General features: G+C 40.9%; 1 protein-coding gene across 1 annotated transcript in view; it reads left to right on the forward strand.

Moving 5' to 3' along the window:
- NBAS (NBAS subunit of NRZ tethering complex) overlaps positions 1-24,308 on the forward strand; it is a 363,078-nt gene that overhangs the window by 11,866 nt on the left and 326,904 nt on the right. Inside the window, exons 6-9 of the mRNA XM_045011210.1 lie at positions 1,017-1,060; positions 2,476-2,609; positions 3,769-3,902; positions 4,003-4,101. Coding sequence (XP_044867145.1) covers positions 1,017-1,060; positions 2,476-2,609; positions 3,769-3,902; positions 4,003-4,101 — 411 coding nt within the window. The remainder of the gene's footprint in view (positions 1-1,016; positions 1,061-2,475; positions 2,610-3,768; positions 3,903-4,002; positions 4,102-24,308) is intronic.

The following is a 24,308-nucleotide window of genomic DNA, read 5'->3' on the forward strand; positions in this document are numbered from 1 at the left end:
TAATACTGATTTGAGTAAAATGATGTAGAGAGTTTTACTTTCCTCTCCCCCAAAAAGACAACGTACCCACCTTCATTTGCAAGTTCAATAGCAACCACCACATACTTATCTGCAGAACGAGTCTTGACTGAGTGTATTTGCTTGCTTTCCAAAAATCCATTTGCTGGAAGATCAAACCTGCTATTTATATGTAAAAGAAGAAAATGTATGAAAACTGTTTTGATGAAAATAGACAAAACATCACAAATATCAAACTTCCTAGAATGTAAGGTTGAAGTTTGCATTTTTACTGTATAGCTGTAACTGGCTGAATTTTTACATTGTTTATGAAATACTAGCCTTAAAGGATACTGAGCTTGTGTAGATCCCACGTTTACCTGCCTAGTTATTCAGGTGCTAATCAGGGGCGGCTCTACGAATTCCGCCGCCCGAAGCAGGGCGGCGCGCTGCGCCGCTCGCGCTGCCGGGCGCCGGTCCCGCGCCTCCGCGGGACCTCCCGCAGACGTGCCGCTGGTCCCATGCCTATGGTGGAGCTGCCGCAGGCATGCCTGTGGGAGGTCCACACGAGCCGCGGGACCAGCGCACCCGCCGCAGTCATGCCTGCGGGAGGTCTGGTCGTCCCGCGGCTCCGTTGGACCTCCCGCAGGCATGACTGCGGAAGGTCCGCCGGACCCGCCTGCCGCCCTGCCGGCAAAAGGCCGCCCCAAGCACGCGCTTGGCACACTGGGGTCTGGAGCCGGCCCTGGTGCTAATATAATCTGGTGGAATGGATGCCCCTGACTCTCTTTTGAGCAGTTTTGTCCATGGATTGGAAAGAGAGAGATCCTAAACTATGTTTTAAGCCATCTTGGCTGTGTGAGGATGGAATCAAATGTCTTAATAGAAAGTAAAATTAACTATGTGCAAATTCTCAAATTATGCACTTTCAGTATTTTCTAATTATTTTATAAATGCTGCAGTATTTGTCAGTTTTCTTCATCAAAATTCAGTTAATTACATGTGTTCATGATTTACAGGTCTGCAAAAGATGACTTTGGATCCATTGTTGGAAAATGTCAAGGTATGCAAACCTTTTTTTATGGCAAGGAGGTTTCTTAAGCGTTATTATTGCTTATTGGGTTTAAAAGATTATTCATATGCTCTTTTAAGGAAATACCTTTTAATAACATTGATACAGTTTGACAGACTGTTTTCTCTCCACTTTTTCCTTCCTCTACCCTAACTAGGGTACTGAGCCTGAATCTCTGATGTGGACAGGGTAGAGTTAAGAGGGCATGTTGAGGCACTAGTAGAGTATTGAATATCAAAAAAGTGGACAGGCTACAAGGATTGATGTGTACAAAAGTATCTTGGTTGTGGTGTGACTGCACAGTGGTTCAGCTGTCCTCTACCAAAGCTCAAAGATCAAATAAATGTTTGTAATAGGAGCTGAAGGGATTACTTCATTTTTTTTTTTAAGGTACCATAACTCTAAAACAGAGTCCTTTGCCTTCTCTATCCTATTAATCTGGCTACCTCCTGCCATGCTTGGGGAAAATTTCAAAAGCACGGGCCATAAATCTCATTGACTTTCGCTGAGACTTAGGCTCCTAAATCATTTTGAAACTGAGATTAAGGTGCTTTTGGAAAGGTTACCCACTGTGTTTAAATGACTCCTTCAAATGTGACATCTTTTATGTCTGAGGAAGGGAGCTCTTCCTTTAAAACAGCCATATCAGTGCAGTATGATGGTAGGACAGATGCAATAGTGGTCGTAAAGTAGAATTACAGTAAGCTTCCAAAAAATTTGTTACAATAATTTTCAATAGGGTAATACTATAGTGCTGGAAATGAAAGGGGCTATATTTGGCTTATACTGTATGTACCAAACAAGTCAGTCTCTCTCTTTCCTTCTGCTAGTCTTAATTTTCTGTCTGTTAGATAATGGGATAGGCTGCCTGGAATAGGCTGTCATCTTCTCTTTGCTCCTTATCCCAGTGGATGCTTATTTTCAGGTGGTAAGATGATCAGTTATTGTTGCTGGACAATAATGATAAGTGCACAGTGCGATGATTGAACTCTTTATGGTCTTTAGAGAATACACTTTATGTAGCACCTATCTACAAAATTATCGTGTGTCTGTGTAATAAGGAAATTTGAGGCAGAGTTTCTGTTATATCTCTTCCATTTTTTTACACCACTCTGTTTTTAAGATTATTAAAAAGATTCCCACATATGCAAGCAGTACATTGATGCTGTGTTAAGAATGACATTTTTATAGTACAAAAGTTAGGAAATTCAGACTCCTAGTGTCAAGGTTTTCCATTACAGTGGATGAGTTACAGTAAGATTAATTTACGTGATCCAACAAAACTCTGTATTGTCCTAATTAAGATTCAGAAAGTTGATAGATGAAAACAGTTGAGTCCAGTTTGTAATGTAACCATTGAAACCATGGCCATATTATTTTTATGAATACATCTTCCTTCTCTGTAGTGCCGAGGGATCCTAACACACAGTGGAGACGAGTGGCATGGAGTCATGACTGCACACTGCTTGCCTATGCTGAAAGCACTGGAACTGTGAGAGTATTTGACCTGATGGGCAGTGAGCTCTTTGTCATTTCTCCGGTATTTACTGTCTTTATTAAATAAAGTTTCATACAGTGGAACCCTGTGTAACTTGTATGCACACAAATGACTGCTTCTACTCACTCCTCTGTAGAAGTTTAATAACAGTATATTCTAGTGCAAGGACTTGCACTTCAAAGACTGTTACTTTTACAAATGTGCTATTAGTGTTTTAGTAGTATAGTATGAAGTATTTATCATGCCTAAATACAATTGAGCTTATAAGTGTTAAATGAACAAGTACATTATTCCTGCTTATTATTTTCGCTGAAAGTACCAATAGATCTTCAAAGAACACAGTTGACTGGAACTTTATCTTGACTCTCATCCAAAAATATGGCAGATCCAACAGCTTTTGGTGGCCTCTGACACTTTACTGGGGCATCACACTCTGAGGCAATGATACTCAGACTGAGCTCGTGAGGCGCAAGTGCTCTCTAATGTCTCTCCTGCCGCTCTTTGCAGCATGTGATATTGAAACACTGTGTGATTTAATTATTAACCAGTCTAAGTTATTAACCAATCATTTTGCTGTAAGAATAATATGTGTGTGTACTATTTGTATACACATATATAAACGAAGCAATGAATTCACACTACTGTGGCTCTTTTGGGTAATGTTTATCACTAATTTGGCTCCTGAACCACTGAGGTCTGAGTATCACTGCTCTAAGGGAACACTGCCAGCACCACTACCCACAATAGCATCTGAACTTCCATTTTTTTTTTTCTCTCATGAAAGTACTGATCAGGTCTGAAACTGTGCAGCTTATATTCTGATTTGATCACAATCCAAAATTGGCATTGCTGCTACAGGGATCTCAACAAAATGGTCTTTTATTTGAGGAAACGTAATGCTGTTTGCAGCAAGCTAATAACAATTTCAGAATTAAAATCAATAAATCTTTCACAGCCTGAAGGACAAGTTATTATGAGCTAACATTTTTGGGTATCTTTTAATCGCTTTCCCTCAATATATTGTCTAAGCACCTTATGTTCTGTGTTAACATGACTGCTTTTTCCTTAGTATTGTGAAGGGCAAACTCATTTTCCTCTGGAACTAATGCAATATATGAATTATTTCTGTTAGTTCAGCTTAGCTGCTTTTTTGTGTTTTTTACCTATAAATGTCTCTTTTTTTTGGGTTGTTTGGTAAAAGGCAACCAGTTTTCCAGGAGATCTGAGCTACGCAATTGCCGGATTGATCTTTGTAGAATATAAAGCAAGTGCCCAATGGTCAGCTGAACTGCTAGTCATCAATTATCGTGGAGAACTGAAAAGTTACCTTGTAAGGTAAAATGAACTCGGATGCTTGTGGTACATTTCAGAACAAACTTAAAGAACCCTTTTTCCCCCTATAAAATATAAACTGTATTCATTTTTCCTGGTCTAGTGTTGGAACAAACCAAAGCTTCCAAGAGAGTCATAGTTTCAACTTCAGCAGCCATTATGCCCATGGAATAACTACGGTGGTTTATCATCTTGGGCACAGGTAAGCTTTTAATCAGACTAAATAAAACGTGAATAATCATTGTGGTGATAAATACCTAAGAGTACTGCATATAGTTATACACATTCACACAGTGGTTCTTAGGAATACCTGTTGCTGATTAGCTGTCTCTAACTGTGAATGGTCTCTGGGTGGATGGTGTCATTTTACTGATACACCTCTACCCTGATATAATGCTGTCCTCGGGAGCCAAAAAATCTTACTGCATTATAGGTGAAACCGTGTTATACCAAACTTGCTTTGATCCTCCAGAGTGCGCAGCCCCACCCCCCCCGGAGCACTGCTTTACCATGTTATATCCGAATTTGTGTTATATCGGGTGGTGGTATATCGGGGTAGAGGTGTAGTTCAGGCTCATAATGCAGAACTCTTTGGAATGTATGGGAAAGTTAAGGGAACTTTATGGTCATTGTGGCTTCCATCCTGCAAACTCGTGAACTCAGTGTAGCAGTTTGCATACGTATGTGCAGGATCAGGACCTAAATTTGTAATTCTGCTTTATTCGGGTATGATCTGATGCCCATTAAAGTCAACAAGAGTCTTCTCATTAGGATCAGGCTCTTAGATGTCACGTTCCCTTTTTATTAAAATGGAATTTACTACACAAAGCTATAATTTCCTGCTTTCCCATGCATATAAATTGGATCTACTTTCTCTCCATTCTTCTGTGTCTGAAACTGATAATATCTTCTTCCTTTGGGATGGTTAGTTATTTATTAAGAAACTAAGTATTTAGTGTTACTTTTTTATGTTGTGATCAGAGTATTTTTCACATTATGTTAGAATTTGGCTTCTAAAATATTGTTGCCTCTTTTAACCTGAGTGGCTAGTCAAAGTTTGGGGCCCTGCCAATTGTTAGACCTGGAATTTGAAATGGATGGGATCTCGTAGTTTCTGTGATGCAGTCTTATTTATTTACAAGGAATGTGCAAAGTCTTCGGCGTTACTTAATACTTTCAAACCAGCGTTGGTTAAACACTCTGTCAGAGAGCAGAAACTACAGGCAGGCTCCGCTCCCACAGGCTTATATGAGAAATGCCTTTTTAAATTCAGAATGCTTTAAAGTCGCATAGTAGTTATGAAATGTGTAACTACTTAACCTTGACTGATGAAATCTCCATTACTGCATCAAATATCCCTAAATACACAGGTTAGTTATTTACAGTACTGTAACTTTTTTGTTGGTCCTTACCACAGGAATCAAGTAATATGTGTTTGGCTACATAGAGAAACTCACATTATAGATGTTGAGGAATAGTGAGTCTTATTCTCTTGCTTACACTGATGTAAATCAGGAATAATCCATAGAAGTCAATGGGGTTACTCCAACATAAAAAATCATGGTGTATGATCAGAATTGGGCCTAATAATCCAGCAGTGCCAGGTGTTAATTTTTCGTGATAAATTCTCCGTGTTTAAAAATGACACTCTGTTTTGTCAGTGATGCTGCAGTTTAGTGGCAGTGAAAATGTTAACTCCTTTAACAGTTATCCAAAGTAGTCTCTTTCGGCTAATCCAGGATGCCAGTCTCTGTTTTGAGAGAGCTTTGTTCATGGGAGGAGATGTAGGGACACTTGCTGATGTGACAAACCTGCTTTTCCACAAAATGGAACAATATTATCCCAAATGCCAAAAATGCTCAGAGGAATTTCCTTAAATTCCTGATGTGGCTCTCAATTATCAAATAAAGCACCAGACCTTAGAATGAGGAGATCATGCTGTATCCTTCATTGTTTGAATAACATCAGATTCATGCAAAATGTACAGTTTTGAATCACATTTTTTTTATTTTCATGCATAGTTTTTCTTTGCATTCGAATTTTTTCAACTACATGAATAGAACTGTCAGGCTTTGATATTCAAAGCTTTTCTATGTTGATTTTTTTGTAATGTCAGGCACTGATAGTGGACTTGAAAACTGGCTAATTGGCTGCTCTTCATTTGGATTTAGATGAAGTTAGGAAGTGGCTTCCATTCCTTTTTTTCCTGATTTTTTTTTGAAAGTTATGTTTATTTAATACACTGTGTCTCTAAAACAAATATTTCCTTCATGTATGAATCCATTTTTAAAAACCTCACTCTCTTTTCAGTTTTTCTTCAATGGCAGTATGAAGAGCAAGAGTCTAAACTTTGGTCTTGTAAGGTGGAATTTCTTCTATGAGAACTGATATTGTTGCTGTTTGAGACTGAAAATTGAGGCTATAATTTTCAGAGATGAAGCTAGGGATGTCTTTCGTTGCACCAGCCAAGTTGAAAAAAGTTAAAGGCAACATCACTGTGTTGAAGTGTGGGGAACTTCTGCTCTGATTATGCAGGCCTAATGAGATGGCCATGCTTACAACTCAACAAACAGCTTTTTCCTTAGCAAGGAAAGCATCAGTTGGGCGGTCCCAGGCACCAGCGCACCAAGTGGGTGCCTGGGGCGGCAAGCCACGGGGGCGGCCTGCCGGTCGCCGTGAGGGTGGCAGTCAGTCAGGCTGCCTTCGGCGGCATGCCTGCGGGAGGTCTGCCGGTCCCGCGGTTTCGGTGGCAATTCAGTGGCGGGTACGCCGAAGGCACAGGACCGGCAGACCTCCTGCAGGCATGCCGCTGAATCCGCGTTACCAGCGGACCTCCCGCAGGCGCGCTGCTGAAAGCTGCCTGACTGCCGTGCTTGGGGCGGCAAAATACATAGAGCCGCCCCTGGCATCAGTCCTTCTGCTTTACAGTCCTTTTAAGTAGGAGACTTGCATCTTGGAGTTAACTGATTTAGTGAGTTAATCCTGGCTTTGGTCAGAAGTGAAGGAATTTGGTCATCTTCTCCCTCATTTGTTCATATCACGTAACTTGGCATAATTCAAATTCAGTACAAGTGACAGCCTCCTCCAGCGTTCCAGGGTATTATAGGTCAGAGTTAAAATGTTTTGGCAGAGCTGTATGGAGAAACTTATAAAGCACCTGGCTGCACTGGACCTCATTCAGGCCAAGCCTATTAGCTCTTGACATTTACTATGTTTGCACCCAGATCTTAAAAACAAGCCATCTTTCCTGCTGCCAGATTTGTGATCAAGACTTGATTAAACCTTCAGAATGAATTTTACTGTACTGTGAAGAATATTGGCTAATACACTAGCTCATAGTACATGTGTGAGACTGATCCAGACATTACTTGGATGTTCTTGGCTGTTTCATTCTCTTTGTGGAAAAATTACATCATGTTTTTGTTTTGTTTTGTTTTTTCATACTAGGTATATTAGCTGCTATGGAATTTCTAAAAATGGAAACTAAATCAATTGATGTATTTGACAGTTGAGTAATAGAAGCTCTGAATATCATGCAGTTACTTGCACACAAAGCAATCTTGTCAAAACTATTTATGCATGGAAAACTTTGAGATAAATAAAATATTTATTGCATAAAAAGTGTTTCTTATCCCAGTGGATTTGGTCGAAGTCTTTCGTTTGATTGATATTAGTAAGTAAAGTAAACAAAAGCAGCAGACAATGTTATCGGGTGCCTTTTGTTGTTAGAAATGTTCAGTAGCCAGAGGATTAGCAATTATGGCTGATTTAATAGGAAGCCTACAGTTGATAAAGTTGTTTCCTCATATTTTACGTAAATACCGCCTGTTCTATGAGGATAAGTAACGTTCTGGCTCGAAAAGAAAGATGTATACCACCTAGTGTTGGAGGATGGTCCTAAATTCATAATAATAGTATAATTAAATCTTGAATAGTTGGAAAACCTTATGTTCAGTAGTGTTTAAAAATCAGTATTTGAAAGATTTTTTTAATTCTGTGGATGAAGAGAATGAAACAGATGATACTTTGATCCTGTGAGTGGGCAAATCCTCTGTTCCTCTTGATTTTTTCATTCTTTCTGGGTGTCAGAAAATTTTTGACTTCTGACACCAGACAGCTCAAGATTCTTATGCAAAGCCTTTTCTTGGAGTTATTCTTATTGTCCAGAAAATGAGAGAATTTAAAGGGAGACAGCTAGATTTAAAAATAGCCTGATTGTGGACCTATGTGAATGCTTTATTGAAATGTTAAGAACGTCAACTGTCTAATTTACCTGCCACTGTTTTACTTACTGTTTGTTTGCTTTCTCCTTTTCTTTGTGGGAGTGGGAGTGAGACCGACCAACCAGACTGGTTCATTCATTAGCTTATGTATAATATAATCATGTAGTCCTGTAAAATTGCTACATAACGGAAGTTCACTTTTAAAGTGCCACAGAGTTGTGGTTAAGAGTCTGTGCTTTCATTTTAAGACTTGAGATGCAATAATTGCAAAGTAAATAAATATAATGATGCAGTGCTGTTCAGTTGAGTCTGCAGACAGCTTGAAACAATAGCTGTGTGAAAAGTGTAAACTTTGAAGTTTCACTGCTGATAATATTAACAGACATGTTAAACTTGTCTGATATGGTTTGATGTGATGTCAGGATTAGGAGCTGAGTACAGTTATGCATCCTGTTGCCAAAATGGGTTGGAGTACAAGATGAGAAATTTAAATCCATCCCTCAAATTTTAAAGTTACCTCATCAGCTTCTCATAATGGGAGGGGACAGAGGAGGTTCAAAAAGCCTTAAGTGCTTCTTGAACAGCAAAACCAAAGCCTCCACCTGTGCCTTCCTAGATGTGAGTAACCCTAATTGTCCCCTTTCTCAGAGATTGCCTGAAGCTTCAGGATAGTGATTGGTCGATACTTCCATTCCTCAATCATAATCGCTGCAAGGGTGAAACTAGTCTTTGCAGAAGACGGAGCTTTTCTCAGGGGCCAGTGCAAGGCTGCAGAGCCAACTTCCACAGGAGCAGACCTCACCACTTCCCATTCCAAGTGCAAGGCACTGCTTCGATCTTGCTGTCAATAATAAAAGCACATAGTGGGGCTGACATAAAAGAAATCGATAAAACCTTCACAGAATTTTCCTAGAAAATGACACATGCTGGTCTCCTTCTGTAATGCACTTTTGGAGGGTGCTCGGACACTACAGTTATGAGGGCAGTATAAGTACGGGTACCCTGCCAGGGTTGGCCTACTAGCAACATAAGCTAGCAGAAAATCCATTTGCCTTTTGGAACCCTTATCTCTAGATCTGGATGTTCCACTGGTGATCAGATATTTGAGTTTTTTTGTCACAGAGAGAGAGAGAGACAGTGCTTAATTTGTAATGAAAGAGCTTCTGGGGCTCAAGCAATTTTTTTACATTCATAATTGATGCAGCAAGGCCAGAGGTGCCGGGGCTATGAGCTGCCAAGCCTAGAGGTGTCGGTGCTCAGCCCTGGCACAAATTAAGCACTGGAGGCACAGTTCATTGACCTCATACTCACGGCCTAAAGTTGTTCTGTATGGCAGAGTGCATAGAGAGAGAGCATGGATGCACAGGGAGCCAATGGTAAAATATGATATATAAAACCATCCAGACAAAACCCCGATAGGCTCAAATGACAGCTCAAAACAGACATGGATGGAATCTGTTCATACCTCGGCCCTACCCCACCTACGCAGTTGATTATGTTGGGGAAACTTATACAGTGCAGGCAGGAGTTAATGTGAAAATCTTAGCTCACTGAAAATATTTAAATTTGTTTAAATAAAACATTACTATTTTTATATTACAGTGAATGTCCTAGTGAGTGGAGTGGAGGTCAGTGAGGAGAGAACTTGGGGGAATGTTGCCACTATTTTAGTTCTAATGTGTCACATAGAATATGGGGCTTTGTTTTCATGTCTTAGTTTGGTGCACTGACATGGTCCTGTGGTGTTTTGAACTGCTAGTTGTACAGAGAGAATATTTAAATAAGTATAGTGAGAGGTTATTGTGACTTGTGGAGTCACTATTATGACGTAATGAGACTGTGCTTATCATTCTCTCAGCTTTAGAATTAAAAAAAAAATTGACTACAAATGCAAGCGCAATACAGTCTCTTCTCTTTTCCCTTTCCTTCCCTTGTTTAAAGAGTGTCTGGTTTGGTTTAATGAATGGGTGTACTCTGAGAACTGTAGTTTGGAATTTGAAGTCACCAAATTTTTAACAGTGAGGGTAATTAACTGTTGAAACATTAGCAATTCACTATCACATGGCATCTGGTCTTGATTTAAAGATATGTGCTAATGTCTAGTTCAACCACAATCTGTTGGTCTAGATGCAGGGATCATTGAGTAAAATTGTATGGCCTTGGGTCATTCCAGTCAAAATAGACCTCTTTCTCGTCTGAATTTATAAACTTTGTTTAGCATTGATTGTATTTGTAGTTGTCTTTGATGAGAGGAGTCTCTAGTTCATGTTGAAAGAGTGAATGGGGAAGGAATGGTGGAGTCTTCAATTTGTGTTGGGAGGATAGGAGAGATAGATTGGGCACTCTGATTCATAATGATATGACGGATGAGGGACTGTTTGTAGAGTGAGAAGAGAAGTCATGCTGGGCATTAATCAATGCTCTGGTCTGTATGTGAGGTATATGGGCAAGAAATTACTGGATGTGTCCTATAGCAGGTTGATAGCACTTCATGGCTCTGAGCTATGATGGATGGGTGTTTGGTTCGTTGGGTTTGTAGCTCGTATTGGAAATGGAAATGGAGAATGGATGTGAAAGGGCTTCTTATCTGAAGGTTGAGTCTGTGTGAGGTTTTGTCTCCAAAGTCCCTGGGCTTTATTTTTGCAGTGTCTTTCCAGTTTGCTGAATAAGTAATGTTTTTGAATCTTACACCCTTACCTCTTTTTCTCTTGGGTCTGGGAAGCCATATGCATTTACCTACTGTAGAATTGTGTGTGTCTTCAATACTGTATTGGCAGGGAGACGGTGCTTCAGGGCCGCCCAGGGGGCGGGCAAAGGGGGCAATTTGCCCCGGGCTCCGCAGGGGGCCCCAAGAGAAGAGCGGAGGCTCCCGCCTGCGCCCCTCTCTTGGAGCCTCAGCGCATCAAGCGCCGAGTTTCCGGCTGAGCCCCTGAGCCCCGCCCCGATCCGAGCCGCGTGGTGAGGGGGCGGGGCTGGGAGCTCCAACGGGGCCTGAGCCCCGCCCCGCTCAGAGCGGCATGGGGAGGGGGCGGGGCTGGGAGCTCCAACGGCGGCGGGTCCCGCTTCGGCGGTAATTTGGCGGTGGGGGGCTCCCGCCGCGGGTCTTCGGGGCACTTTGGCGGCGGGTCCCAGAACGGAAGGGCCCCCCGCCGCCGAAGACCCCGGGCCCCCGGAATCCTCTGGGCGGCCCTGCGGTGCTTTGGCTATCCCTAACAGATAATATGAGTGTGGTAGTGGTGATAAGGGGAATGCAAAACTTGCATCTGTAATCTTTTCATTGACATAGTCTTTGTTTATTCAAATGATGTAAAACTGAGAGAGACAAGGTGAAAGGAGAAATAACTTTTATTGAACCAACTTCTGTTGCTGAGACAGACAAGCTTTTGAGCTTACACAGAACTTTGCTTCAGATCACCTGAAGTAGGTAAAAGCATACTTCAAGTGACCTGAAAAAGAGTTCTGTGTAAGCTCAAAAGCTTGTCTGTCTCATCAACAGAAGTTCTGATAAAAGTTTTCCTCATTCACATTTTCTCTAATATCCTAGGACCAACATGGCTACAACAGCACTGCATCTATAAAGCTAAGGACTTTTGACTTAAAGGATTTAATTGTTGGCAGCCTCAGGCACCTGTCATGTGTTTTTTTTTAAATTATTATTTTGAGTCTCCTGTCCAGCTCTGGAAAAAATATTAATAATTTGTAAACGGATCTAGGCCTTTTCTATGGCTCTCAGAAGAGCTTTAAGGTTATTTTGATAGCAGTGGCTCTATTCATCTTAATAGCTTCTGCTCCTGCTGTTGCGTTTTGCTGTCTCAATGAAGAGCTTTTTAAAATTTTAAGTATGTGCTGCCATGATGAATTCTTCTTCAGTCTTGGGAGAGAAGGTCTTTTGTCTTGGGAGAAGGTTCTTTGTCTAACTTGATGTGGCAGCTTCATTCCAGCTGTCACTGAACTTAATCTATCCTGAGAAGAGACTTTTAAATTATAAATGTATTGCACTGTATGTGATGATTTTTCCAAAATCCCAGGGAAAAGACTTATTTGAATGGAGTTTTTAAAAGCTAGTTCGGGCAGAGTTGGACCTTCTGTTGCTGCTACCATTATTGACAACTTTTCCCTTGATCTTCATGCCACTGTTGGGCTATTACTCACCTCTGACAACAGAGTGTAGTCAGTTGTAATTGAATTTCAGGACTCTGACACCATTGAGATGTTTCTAGTTTAATTTAGTCATTTTTTTTTGGCTTGGTAAATGAGAGCTGATATAAACCTTGTGAAGTGCCTATGGACTGAGTAAATTATATATGGCTGTAAATAGTTTAATCTTGTGTATGTTTGACCCCTATCTTCTGATTATTAGCAAATGACATCTGTGCAGTAGGTCTTCCATGACTTTCTGGCTTCTTTGTGCTGATACATTTCCACTGTTTTATTGCCTGCCTTATGCATTTTGTTGTGGCACTGTCTGAATTTACACTTAGCACCACTTTTTATCACTCAACAGATGGGTACTTGCATATAACCTACATGTGAATCTGGCTCTTAAAATGAGGGAAGGAGGGGAGAAATAAACCACTTACCTTTTTGGAGGGCAGTAAAATAACAGTATGCTTACTGTTGATCTCTCAGGCAGTTCTCTGTGTTTGGTACTGAAGCTAGGTCTTCAGTCCTTACATTTACTGAACTCCCATAATAATACCAGTATTTTCATAGTCCTTTATATGTTTGTGTCAGGGTGGACTAGGTCTTGAGCCCCCTGCTGGAGGCCTCATGGACCTGCCACACCCCACCCCAGAAAAGGGCAGCAGAGAGGGCCTACAAGCTGCCTAGAGTGGCTCTGTGGGACGCAACCAATCAGGGCCCAGCAGGCTAGTATAAAATGAGCTGCAGGGCTAGCCTCCAGAGTGAGTTCAGTTCCTTGCTGGAGTTGGAGGAGCATAGATGGTGTGCCTGGCTGGCTGAGGGAGCTACAGGACCTTGGACAGAGCAGTGCTGGCCCAGGCAACCAGGACTAGGCCCTGAGGTAAGGGTAAGAATGTGCTTGGCGCTGCAAGGAAGTGGCCCAGAGAATTGTATCAGCAACACAGGTACGTGGTGGGCAGCTGCTATCTATAGGGTTCTTGGGCTGGAACCTGGAGCAGTGGAGGTCCAGATTCCCCCACTCCCCATATTAGCCACTGGGAAAGAGGCCTGGACTTTGAGGCACCCTTGGAAGGGGAACTGAACTCTAGTGACCCAGCTGGAGACTTGGGGCCAAAAAGACCCAGAGAAGATGAAGATATTGCCTCTAGGGAGGGAGCCTTGGGGCACTGCTTTATACCAGAACAGGGACAATTTGAGAGAGTTCAGAAGGGACTGAGAGACAGTTTGAACAAGGGTATTGCTATAGGCCCTGCTGCACTGATAGGGCTGCAGATAAAGAGCCATTATAGAGGGCACTGAGAGAGGCCCCTGCTGGACTTGTACCCCAGAAAGGGGTTTGCTTTTTAATTCACATGCAGACTGAGAGAGACTCGACCGGAGGGCCGAGTTACTGAAGACTCACCACAAAGCAGAGAGAAAGTGCAGGCACACACACTCTGCCAAGGCGGCACTCAAGAGGTGAAAGCTACCCATAACAATGTTCAATACACGTACAGACCTTTAATTAATCCTCTCCACTGAGGTAGGTGGGTAAGCATTGTTATACCTGTTTTACAACCGGGGAAGCTCAGACATGAAGGTGTAGGAGCTTGCCCAAAGTCCACTGAGTTAGGGTCAGCACTCGGATTAGAATTTCAGACTTCCTGAGTTCTCAGCCCTGTGCTTGTTCATCCAGATCAGTGCCATTACAATGAATTAGAGATTTGCATGTCAAACATACTGCAGAATCAGATTGTCATGCTTGTTTCTAGTCCAGTTTCTCAGATGATAGAAAAATTATAATGTGTTATTCTAGGAGGTAAATTGTAGTGACTGCTATATTTAGATTGCCCAACATTTTGTTATAAGTTTATTGAGAACTTTTTTGAGACGCTCAAATGCTTCCCTTGTTTGCAGCAGGCCTTTGAAAGTTGACTGAAATGTGTTTTATGCATGTTCAGTATGTTTAAAATTAACAAACAAACCAAAAACCCAATCCTAAATGTGAGTGTTCTAAAGAGACGAGCACCCATCCTCCCGGCTGCAGAAGCACATGCTACATCGGAAACACCTTGTAGCAGCGGGCAAGAGAAAGCAGGATTGCACTTTACTCCATGACCACAGCTCCCTGAGATGCAGCTTTCTCTCTTTCTTTCCAGCTGAATTAATATTCTGTTAAAGTTCTTATATCCTGTATTTATATAATTTCCAGAATTGTGGTAGGTATCTTACATGTGTGAGAAAACAAGTCCAGTTACTATGCATCGCCCCCATCCTCTTTCTCGTCTAACTGACCACTCTCATGTCTGTCCTTCACAGTGCAACTCCCCATCTTTCCTCCAGTGACCTCTCTAGACTTCCTTCCTAATAATTGTTTACTTCATAAATCAACAGCATCTCACACAAGTAATGTTGGCTAATGTCAGAGAGCTGAGGAAAAGCCATGCTGCTCTGTGCCTTTTAGGGAACTGCTTGCTGGGTAGACTCCTGATCCAAATTGCTCTTTGGGAGGATGGGTCCATATAGAAGGAGTTTGCAAATGCTGTGAAGCAGCTTCCAGACAAAAATGGGGAGTGGGGTGGGGGCACCCTGTCTGGAGTGTCCTCTTTCTTCTCCCCCTTTTCCAACCATGCTGCTGCTCTGCCCCATTGACTCCTGAGGCTCTGGCTCCTGGGGTCTGGGCCAGCCTCTAGCCCGGGGGCTGGAAGAACTGCTGCCTAATATAGATCCTGGAGGTGGGAATTCAGCTTCCATTAGGTGTTGTATTTTTAACTTCCCCTTGAATGTGAAACCATATTTTTAAACAGTGAGTTCCATTAGGAAAAAGTCCCAATGCTGGCTCTCTTTGCTTGAATATCTTTTGAAGGAGACTTGCTCAGCTTGACTAGAAGTGTGTGTGTGTGTGTGTGTGTGTGTGTGTGTGTGAGAGAGAGAGAATCCCAATGAATTATTGGTGTCAAATTAAATACAAAATAGTTTAATTTTAAATGGAAATATTCTATTTCCTATATGTAGTCACTAGTTAAATGGCTTGTTTCAAGCAGTCTTTGCACATTGCTAGCATATTATTTGGTGATGGAACCTGCAACCCAAATGTTGTTTGATATTTATTAACACTGAACAACCGTGTCCATCCTGGGTCTATGTGAGGGAATGTTGATCAATAATCTGACAATTCACTGATGAAAATCCCTTCATGTAATTCACTGCATAATGAGAAGCATTACTTATTCATAGAAAAATCTGTTTCCCAGCACCATTAAAGTAGCAAAGTTTTGCTTAGGCACTGGATTTCATATTAGCTTTGATCCAAGCTATAGATATTTGTAGTAAGGTAAATTCACAATTGTCATAAGTGTCTTAAAAGGAAAGCAGATGCATTTTTGGAGTCTTGTCAAAGTGCTTTTTCTGTTATACTTGTTTTACTTTAAGTATTGCACAGCAGATGCTTCTGCTCCATTAAAGAGGCCACTAGGGAGCTACAGTTGAAGCACAATATGGCTGCTCACTTTCCTGGATGTAGTACCCAGAGATTCACAGATTCTATGGCTAGAAGGGACTGTTATGACCATCTAATCTGATTTCTGGTATAGCACAGGCCATAGAACTTCCCCAAAATAATTGCTAGGCCATATCTTTTAGAATAACAGCCAATCTAGATTTAAAAATGGTCAGTGGTGGCGAATCCACTATGACTCTTGGTAAATTGTTCCAATTATTAATTATCACCATTATTTCCAGTCTGAATTTGTCTAGCTTCAGTTTCCAGCCATTGGATTGTGTTATACGTTTCTCTGCTAGATTGAAGAGTCTATTATTAAATATAGACTGTAAACAAGTCACCCTTAACCTTCTCTTTGTGAGACTCAAAGAGCTCAATCTATTTATTTTAACGTCATAAGGCATGTTTTCTGATCCTTTAATCATTCTCATGACTCTTTTCTGAGCCCTCTCCAATTTATCAACATCCTTCTTGAATTGTGCACACATGAACTGGACACTGTTCCAGCAGCGGTTGCACCAGTGCCAAATGCAGAGGTGCTTACTTGCATTCCAGGATTGCATTAGTTCTTTTCGACACAGTGTCATACTGGGAGCTCATGTTCAACTGATTATCTACCATGATCCCCCAAATCTTTTTCAGAGTCACTGCTTCCCAGGATAGAGTCCCCCATCCCATAAGAATGGCTACATTCTTTGTTCCTAGAGGTACACATGTACATTTAGCCCAATGCTACTCAGACCTTCTGGTTTAGCCAAATTAGTGACCACAGTAAAGCCACAGTAGTGTGGCTTCATTGTTTCATTTACTATAGTACTACATATTCATATTTAAACAGTAAGATGGAAAATATTAATTTATATATGATTTTCACAGCAAAATGACTGACCAAGTATTATTATTTTATCAACCCTATTTGGTTAATCACATAGTAAAAGTGTCCTGATTGATTAATAACTTAGACTGGTTAATAATTAAATCTCACAGTATTTTAATATCATGTTCTACAAAGAGCTGCAGGAGACCCAGTAAAGAGCCACTTGTGGATCACAAGCCTCAGTCTGAGTATAACTGATTTAGCCATATTAAAATCCATGTTCTTTACTTACGCCCAGTTTACGAAACAAGCTAGATCACTTTGAATCAGTGACCTGTCCTTTTCATTATTTACCACTTTCCCAATTTTTGCCTCATCTGCAAACCTTATTGGTGAGGATTTTGTTTTCTTCCAGGTCACTGATAAATATATTAAATAGTGTAGGGCATAGGGTTATAAGAGTTTAACCAGTTAACTGATAAGCTTGATGCAGGACCCTGGACATGCTGGGATGCCGGGCAGCAGCAGACCCCAGGCGCTGCAGCAACGGAGCCCTGGCCCCGGGGCCGGCAGCTGGCACCCCAGGCAAGCTGGGATGCTGGTGTGGGTGGCAGCAGAGCACTGGGCGCCGGGGCAGCAGCAGGGATCCCCAGGCGGGGGGGCAGCAGCAGAGCCCCATGTAAAACATGGGGATGGTGCAGCACCCATTGGACCCATAGTTCCCCGGGTAATCATTGAACCGTGTAACCAATAGAATTTTAATCGATTTACATGGTTACTGTTTTTACACGTTATTTACATCCTTAGTAGGACATAAGAATGGCCATACTGGGTCAGACCAATGGTCCATCCATATTACCACATCTGAGGTAGAAGCCATACTCAAACAGCTTAATGGGGCTAAATCCAGGGGGCCCAGATAATCTTCATCCAAGAATATTAAAGGAACTGGCACATGAAATTGCAAGCCCATTAGCAAGAATGTTTAATGAATCTGTAAACTCAGGGGTTGTACTGTATGACTGGAGAATTGCTAACATATTTCCTATTTTTAAGAAAGGGGAAAAAAAAAGTGATCCAGGTAACTACAGGCCTGTCAGTTTGACATCTGTAGCATGCAAGGTCTTGGAAAAAAAATTGAAGGAGAAAGTAGTTAAGGACATTGAGGTCAGTGGTAATTGGGACAAAATACAACATGGTTTTACAAAAGGTAGATCGTTCCAAACCAACCTGATCTCCTTCTTTGAGAAGATAACAGATTTTTTAGATAAAGGAAACACAGTGGATCTAATTTACCTCAATTTCAGTAAGGCATTTGATACAGTTCCACATAGGGAACTATTAGTTACATTGGAAAAGATGGTTATCAATATGAAAATTGAAAGGTGGATAAGGAACTGGCTAAAGGGGAGACTACAACAGGTCATACTGAAAGGTGAACTGTCAGACTGGAGGGAGGTTACTAGTGGAGTTCCTCAGGGATAGGTTTTGGGACCAATCTTATTTAATCTTTATATTAGTGACCTTGGCACAAAAAGTGGAAGTGTGCTAATAAAGTTTGCGGATGACACAAAGCTGGGAGGTATTGCCAATACAGAGAAGGACCGGGATATCATACAGGAAGATCTGGATGACTTTGTAAACTGGAGTAATAGTAGTAGGATGAAAAGTGCAAGGTCATGCATTTAGGGATTAATAACAAGAATTTTTGTTATAAAGTGGGGACTCATCAGTTAGAAGTAACAGAGGAGGAGAAGGACCTTGGAGTATTGGTTGATCACAGAATGACTGTGAGCCGCCAATGTGATATGGCCGTGAAAAAACTGAATGCGGTGTTGGGATGCATTAGCTGAGGTATTTCCAGTAGAGATAAGGAGATGTTAGTACTGTTATACAAGGCACTGGTGAGACCTCATCTGGAATACTGTGTGCAGTTCTGGTCTCCCATGTTTAAAGAAGGGTGAATTCAAACTGGAACAGGTACAGAGAAGGGCTACTAGGATGATCTGAGGAATGGAAAACCTGTCTTATGAGAGGAGATTCAAAGAGCTCAGCTTGTTTAGCCTAACCAAAAGAAGGCTGGGGGGAGATATGATTGTTCTCTATAAATATATCAGAGGGATAAATACTAGGGAGGCAGAGGAATTATTTAAGCTCAGTACCAATGTAGACACGAGAACAAATGGATATAAACTGGCCATCGGGAAGTTTTAGACTTGAAATTAGATGGTTTCTAACCGTCAGAGGAGTGAGGTTCTGGAACAGCCTTCCAAGGGGAGTAGTGGGGCAAAAGACATATATCTGGCTTCAAGACTAAGCTTGATAAGTTTATGGAGGGAATGGTATGATGGGATAGCCTAATTTTGGCAATTATTGATCTTTGACTATTAGCGGTAAATATGCCCAATGGCCTGTGATGGGATGTTAGATGGGGTGGGATCTGAGTTACTACAGAGAATTTTTTCCTGGGTGTATGGCTGGTGAGTCTTGCCCACATGGTCAGGATTTAGCTGATCGCCATATTTGGGGTCTGGAAGGAATTTTCCTCCAGGGCAGATTGGCAGAGGCCCTGGGGGTTTTACACCTTCCTCTGCAGCGTGGGGCATGGGTCACTTGCTGGAGGATTCTCTGCACCTTGAAGTCTTTAAACCATGAGGACTTCAGTGGCTCAGACATAGATTAGGGCTTTGTTGTGGGAGTGGATGGGTGAGATTCTGCGACCTGTGTTGTGCAGGAGGTCAGACTAGATTATCATATTGGTCCCTTCTGATCTTAAAGTCAATGACTCTATCTAGCCCAGTCGCCTATCTTCCGACAGTGGCCAATGCTATGTGCTTCAGAGGGAATGAACAAAATGAGTAATCATCCAGTGACCCATCCCCTGTTGCCCATTCCCAGCTTCTGGCAAACAGAGGCTAGGGACGCCATTGATGGACTTATACTCCATGAATTTATCTTTTTTTTTTTTTTTTTTTAAACCCCGTTACAGTCTTGGTCTTCTCAACGTCCTCTGGCAAAGAGTTCTGCACGTTGACTATGCGTTGTGTGAGGAAATACCACTTTTTGTTTGTTTTTAAACCTGCTGCCTATTAATTTCATTTGGTGACCCCTAGTTCTTGTGTAATGAAAAAGTAAATAAGGAGGTGTTATTTGTTTTCAACACTAATTATGATTTTATAGACCTCTATGATATTCCCCCACCTCAGTCCTCTTTTTCAAGCTGAAGAATCCCAGTCTTATTAATCTTGCCTCATAGGAAGCTCTTTTTTCTTGCCATCTTCCGAATCTTTTCCAATTCCAGTGCATCTTTTTTGAGATGGGGCGACCACATCTGCATGCAGAATTCAAGATGTGGGCGTACCATGGATTAATATAGAGGCAATATGATATTTTCTGCCTTATTATCAATCCCTTTCCTAATGATTCCTAACATTCTGTTTGCTTTTTTGACTGCCACTGCACATTGAGTTCATGTTTCCAGAGAACTATCTACAGTGACTCCAAGATCTCTTTTGAGTGGAAACAGCTAATTTAGATTCTGTTACGTTGTATATTTGTTAATGTGCAGTACTTCGCATTTATCAACCTTGAATTTCATCTGCCATTTTGTTGGCCAGTCACCCAGTTTTGTTAATCCCTTTGTAACTCTTCACAGTGTGCTTTGGATTTTAATTATCTTGAGTAGTTTTATATCATCTACAAATTTTGCTACCTCGTTGTTTACTCCTTTTCCCAAAAAAATTATGAATATGTTGAATAATACTGGTCCCAGTACAGACCCCAGGGGACACCGCTATTTATCTCTCTCCATTCTGAAAACTAGCCATCTATTGGCTAGCTGGGGAGAGGGATAGCTCAGTGGTATGAGCATTGGCCTCCTAAACCCAGGGTTGTGAGTTCAATCCTTAAGGGGGCCATTTGGGGTAAAAATCTGTCTGGGGATTGGTCCTGCTTTGAGCAGGGGGTTGGACTTAGATGACCTCTTGAGGTCCTTTCCAACCCTGATATTCTATGATTCTATTTCTACTCTTTGTTTCCTATATTTCAACCAGTTACTGATCCATAAGAGGACTTTCCCTCTTATCCCACGACTGCTTACTTTGTTTAAGAGCCTTTGGTGAGGGACCTTGTCAAAGGCTTTCTGAAAATCTAAGTAAACTATATCCACTGGATCTCCCTTGTCCACATGCTGTTGACCCTTCAAAGAATTCTACTAGATTGGTGAGGTGTGATTTCCATTTACAAAAACCATGTTGACTTCCTCCCCAACAAATTGTGTTCATCTATATGTCTGATTTTTTTTTTTTTAACTATAGTTTCAACCAGTTGCTTGGTACTGATGTTAGGCTTATCAGCCTGTAATTGCCGAGTTCACCTCTGGAGCCTTTTTAAAAAATTGGTGTCAAATTAGCTATCCTTGCATCATCTGGTACAGAAGCAGATTTAAATGATAGTTTACATAGCAGAGGGCCAAGAATTGATCTCTGCAGGATCCCGCTGGAAGCGAACCTGCTCAATGATGATTCCCTGTTTACAGTTAGCCAATTTTGAATACATTTAATGTATGCCATGTAATTTTATATTCTAGTTTTTAATGAAAATGTGGTGCAGCACCAATTCAAACACTTTGTAGAAATCTATTATATCAGGACTATTACCTTTATCAAACTTGTAATCTCATTTTAAACAAAAATCAAGTTAGTTTCACAAGATCCATTTTCCATCAACCCATGTTGATTTGCATTAATTACATTCCTTTCCTTAATTCATTATTAATCAAGTCCTGTATCAGCTGCTTCATCATTTTGCCTGTGATTAATGTCAGACTGACAGGCCTATAATTACCCAGGTTATCCTGTTTACTCTTTTAAAATATTGGAATATTATCTTCTGGAGCTTCCCCGGTGCACCAAGACTTATTGAAAATCAACATTAGTGGTCCAGCAAACTCCTCAGCCAGCTCTTTTAAAACTCTTGGATGAAAGTTATCTGGACCTGCTGATTTAAAAATGTCTTACTTTAGTAGCTTCTATTTAATGTCCTCCAGAGATAAAGTGGAATGGAAAGAGTGTTATCACCCTATGATGAGACTGCATAATTTATTTTTTCCGTAAATACAGAACAGAAATATTTATTGAACACTGCTGCCTTTTTCTGCATCATTATTGATAATTATACCATTTCCATCTAGTAATGGACCAATACCATTGTCAGAATTCTGTTTGTTCTTAATATACTTTAAAAACTCCTTTTTATTGTCCTTAACTCTGTTGGCCATAGTTTTCTCTTTGTGTCCCTTTGTTTCCTACATGAATTTTCTACCGTTCTTAACTTCTGATTTATATTCATTCATATATATTTATATTTACTACTATTACATTACTATTCAACGTTTCCCTTTCTTCCATTTGCTATATAAGTTTTATAGCTGCCTTCATTTGCTCTCTAAATCATTTGTTTTGGGCAGCAGGGGGGAGAAAGAGAAGGGGGGCGGCCTGGGCTTCCTTCAGCAGGCGCTCGCCATGCTGCCTGCCAGGAGGTTTCCGTGCCGCTCCGGTCGGCGGGCAGGGAAGGATGCGGGCTGCCCTGCCGGGCTTGCTACAGACCTGGCACCGCTCCCAGGAGGGCGCTCCCCTCCTCTGCGCTGCCGCCGCCTACACAGTGGCTGGAGCAGTGAACCGAAGCGGCGAAGCAAAAAAAAAAAAAAAAAAAGATTGGCTGGAATGCCGCCCCTTGGAATCTGCCGCCCCAAGCACGAGCTTGCTTGGCTGGTGCCTGGAGCCAGCTCTGACCCCATCCAAATCTTAAAAAACAAAAACGACAACAACCCTGTTATAAGAACATTCTGCACTAACAAACTCCTATGGGCTTTCTTTCTTTCTTTCTTTCTTTCTCCTGTGACTTATTTTTGTGGATGGGGTAGTAGTCTGAGATTATGTAGTTATCCAGGAGCTTCATTTGATTCCAAGTGCTATTCAGGGTGTTTTTAATTTAAAATGGTTTGATCAAAATCCTATGGAATTCAAAGGAAGATTTTGCAATGGGTTATTTGGAGTTGGAGAGGGCCCTAAATTATTGCATGTGACTTGGTGTTGGCTTTCTGAAAAACTGTTTCACCCCATGAGCTGCTGCAGCAATGGAGGTCATTTGAAGTGCTCAAGCTAACAGGCTCTGTGTGTAAAAGTTAGTGATTGTGGCAGGGCATCCTCAAAAGAGGGTTAATGACTCTGTAGCATGCTTTCCCCATTGGTCTGACATAGCGAGAAGCTGACTTCAGGGAACAGTGCAAGGTCCTTCTGTTTCCTTTGCCATTTTAACCAGTACTTGTGTTGGTGGGCAGAAGAATGTATCTTCTTGTTGCTTCTTGGAAAGAGGCAAAAATGATTAAATACTATGTTTTTGTTACGTGTTGTATAAATGCCCTATGACATACTGGTGCTCATTTTACAAATAAAAATACTTCATGTTCAAAGTGTTTTTTTACTTGCATTTATATTAAACTTTTACTTAGGCGGTAAACTCCTAAAATATGTACAATTATAGACAAAATGTTTGAGTAATTTCACTGTTAGCCCAACTACTAAAGCCTCTCAAAGCACAACGAGGTAGAAAATAAAGTATATAATGTAAGGAAGAGAATTGCCCCTTCAGTGATGAGAGTTCAGATTCATGAAGGGTGACTTTTATTAAGACCTGAATTCTTAGACTCTTTTGGGAACTGTGTATAAGTTGCGGCTTCCCATTCTCAACGGTATGTGTTCCTCTCAGTACACATGCACACATTCACATACTCACAGGTCCAAGCAAAGGTCCACTTCAAGTGCCCTGCTCTGTTTTTAATGGGGCAGCTCTCATTTCTTTAGTTCCCTAATTGACATGACTATTGATAAAAACAGAAGCAGCACAATACAGCAATAAACAAATATTCAACATTAAAAATTACTACTACATGCATATTTTTGCAATATAAAATATGTCTATAATTGTATTTATTCCAGGCTCCTCACAATAGGAAAGGAGGGGCAGGGCATCCATTGTACTTAGATTCTTGCTGTATTAGTGTGTGAAACAGAAGTATGGTTTATCCATGAAATGAATGGGTCTATAATTAGATATGAATATAAACTACTTCTTTATATTTAAAAAAAAAAAAAAAAGTCCCAAGCAGCCACTAGGTCATGTTCCATTTCAGTGCTGTATAGGATTATCATGGTGCTGAATCGGTGAGAGGTTTCAGTTAGGCTACTAGATAGTAATAAAAGTGAAAAGATGCTCTTTCTCTTCTGCAATCAAATGTTACTCAGTTTATGCTGATTAGCCTAAATTAAATGAGCTAATTAAAACTTGTTTTTAAGTTTTTAAGTGAACATCCCTTGGACCACATTCAATTTTAGGCAGAACATTTCACTTTTAAATATTATTTTGAACTATCCAAGCAAAGTTGAGCATTACCCAGGGTGGTTCCATGTTGCTAGATGCAACCCTGATTTTTAGTTTTTATAGTTTAGTAAATCACCTATCTGGGAATGCATTTTAACCATGAACAAGCTTTATATAGATCTTAACCACTAGGTGGCAGAATCTTTCAAGAGTAACACATCCTGAACAATAAGGATACACAATTGTTACCCAGATTGTTAATTTCTTTACTCATTTCTTTCCCAGATTGATTGTTCCTTCTGTACGAATATTTTTACTTTGATAGCTTGTTTTTCAATAGTCATACGCACAATAAAAAAGGCTAG

This window comes from Mauremys mutica, chromosome 3, assembly GCF_020497125.1.
Source record: "Mauremys mutica isolate MM-2020 ecotype Southern chromosome 3, ASM2049712v1, whole genome shotgun sequence".
In the NCBI taxonomy this organism is placed as follows: domain Eukaryota; kingdom Metazoa; phylum Chordata; order Testudines; family Geoemydidae; genus Mauremys; species Mauremys mutica.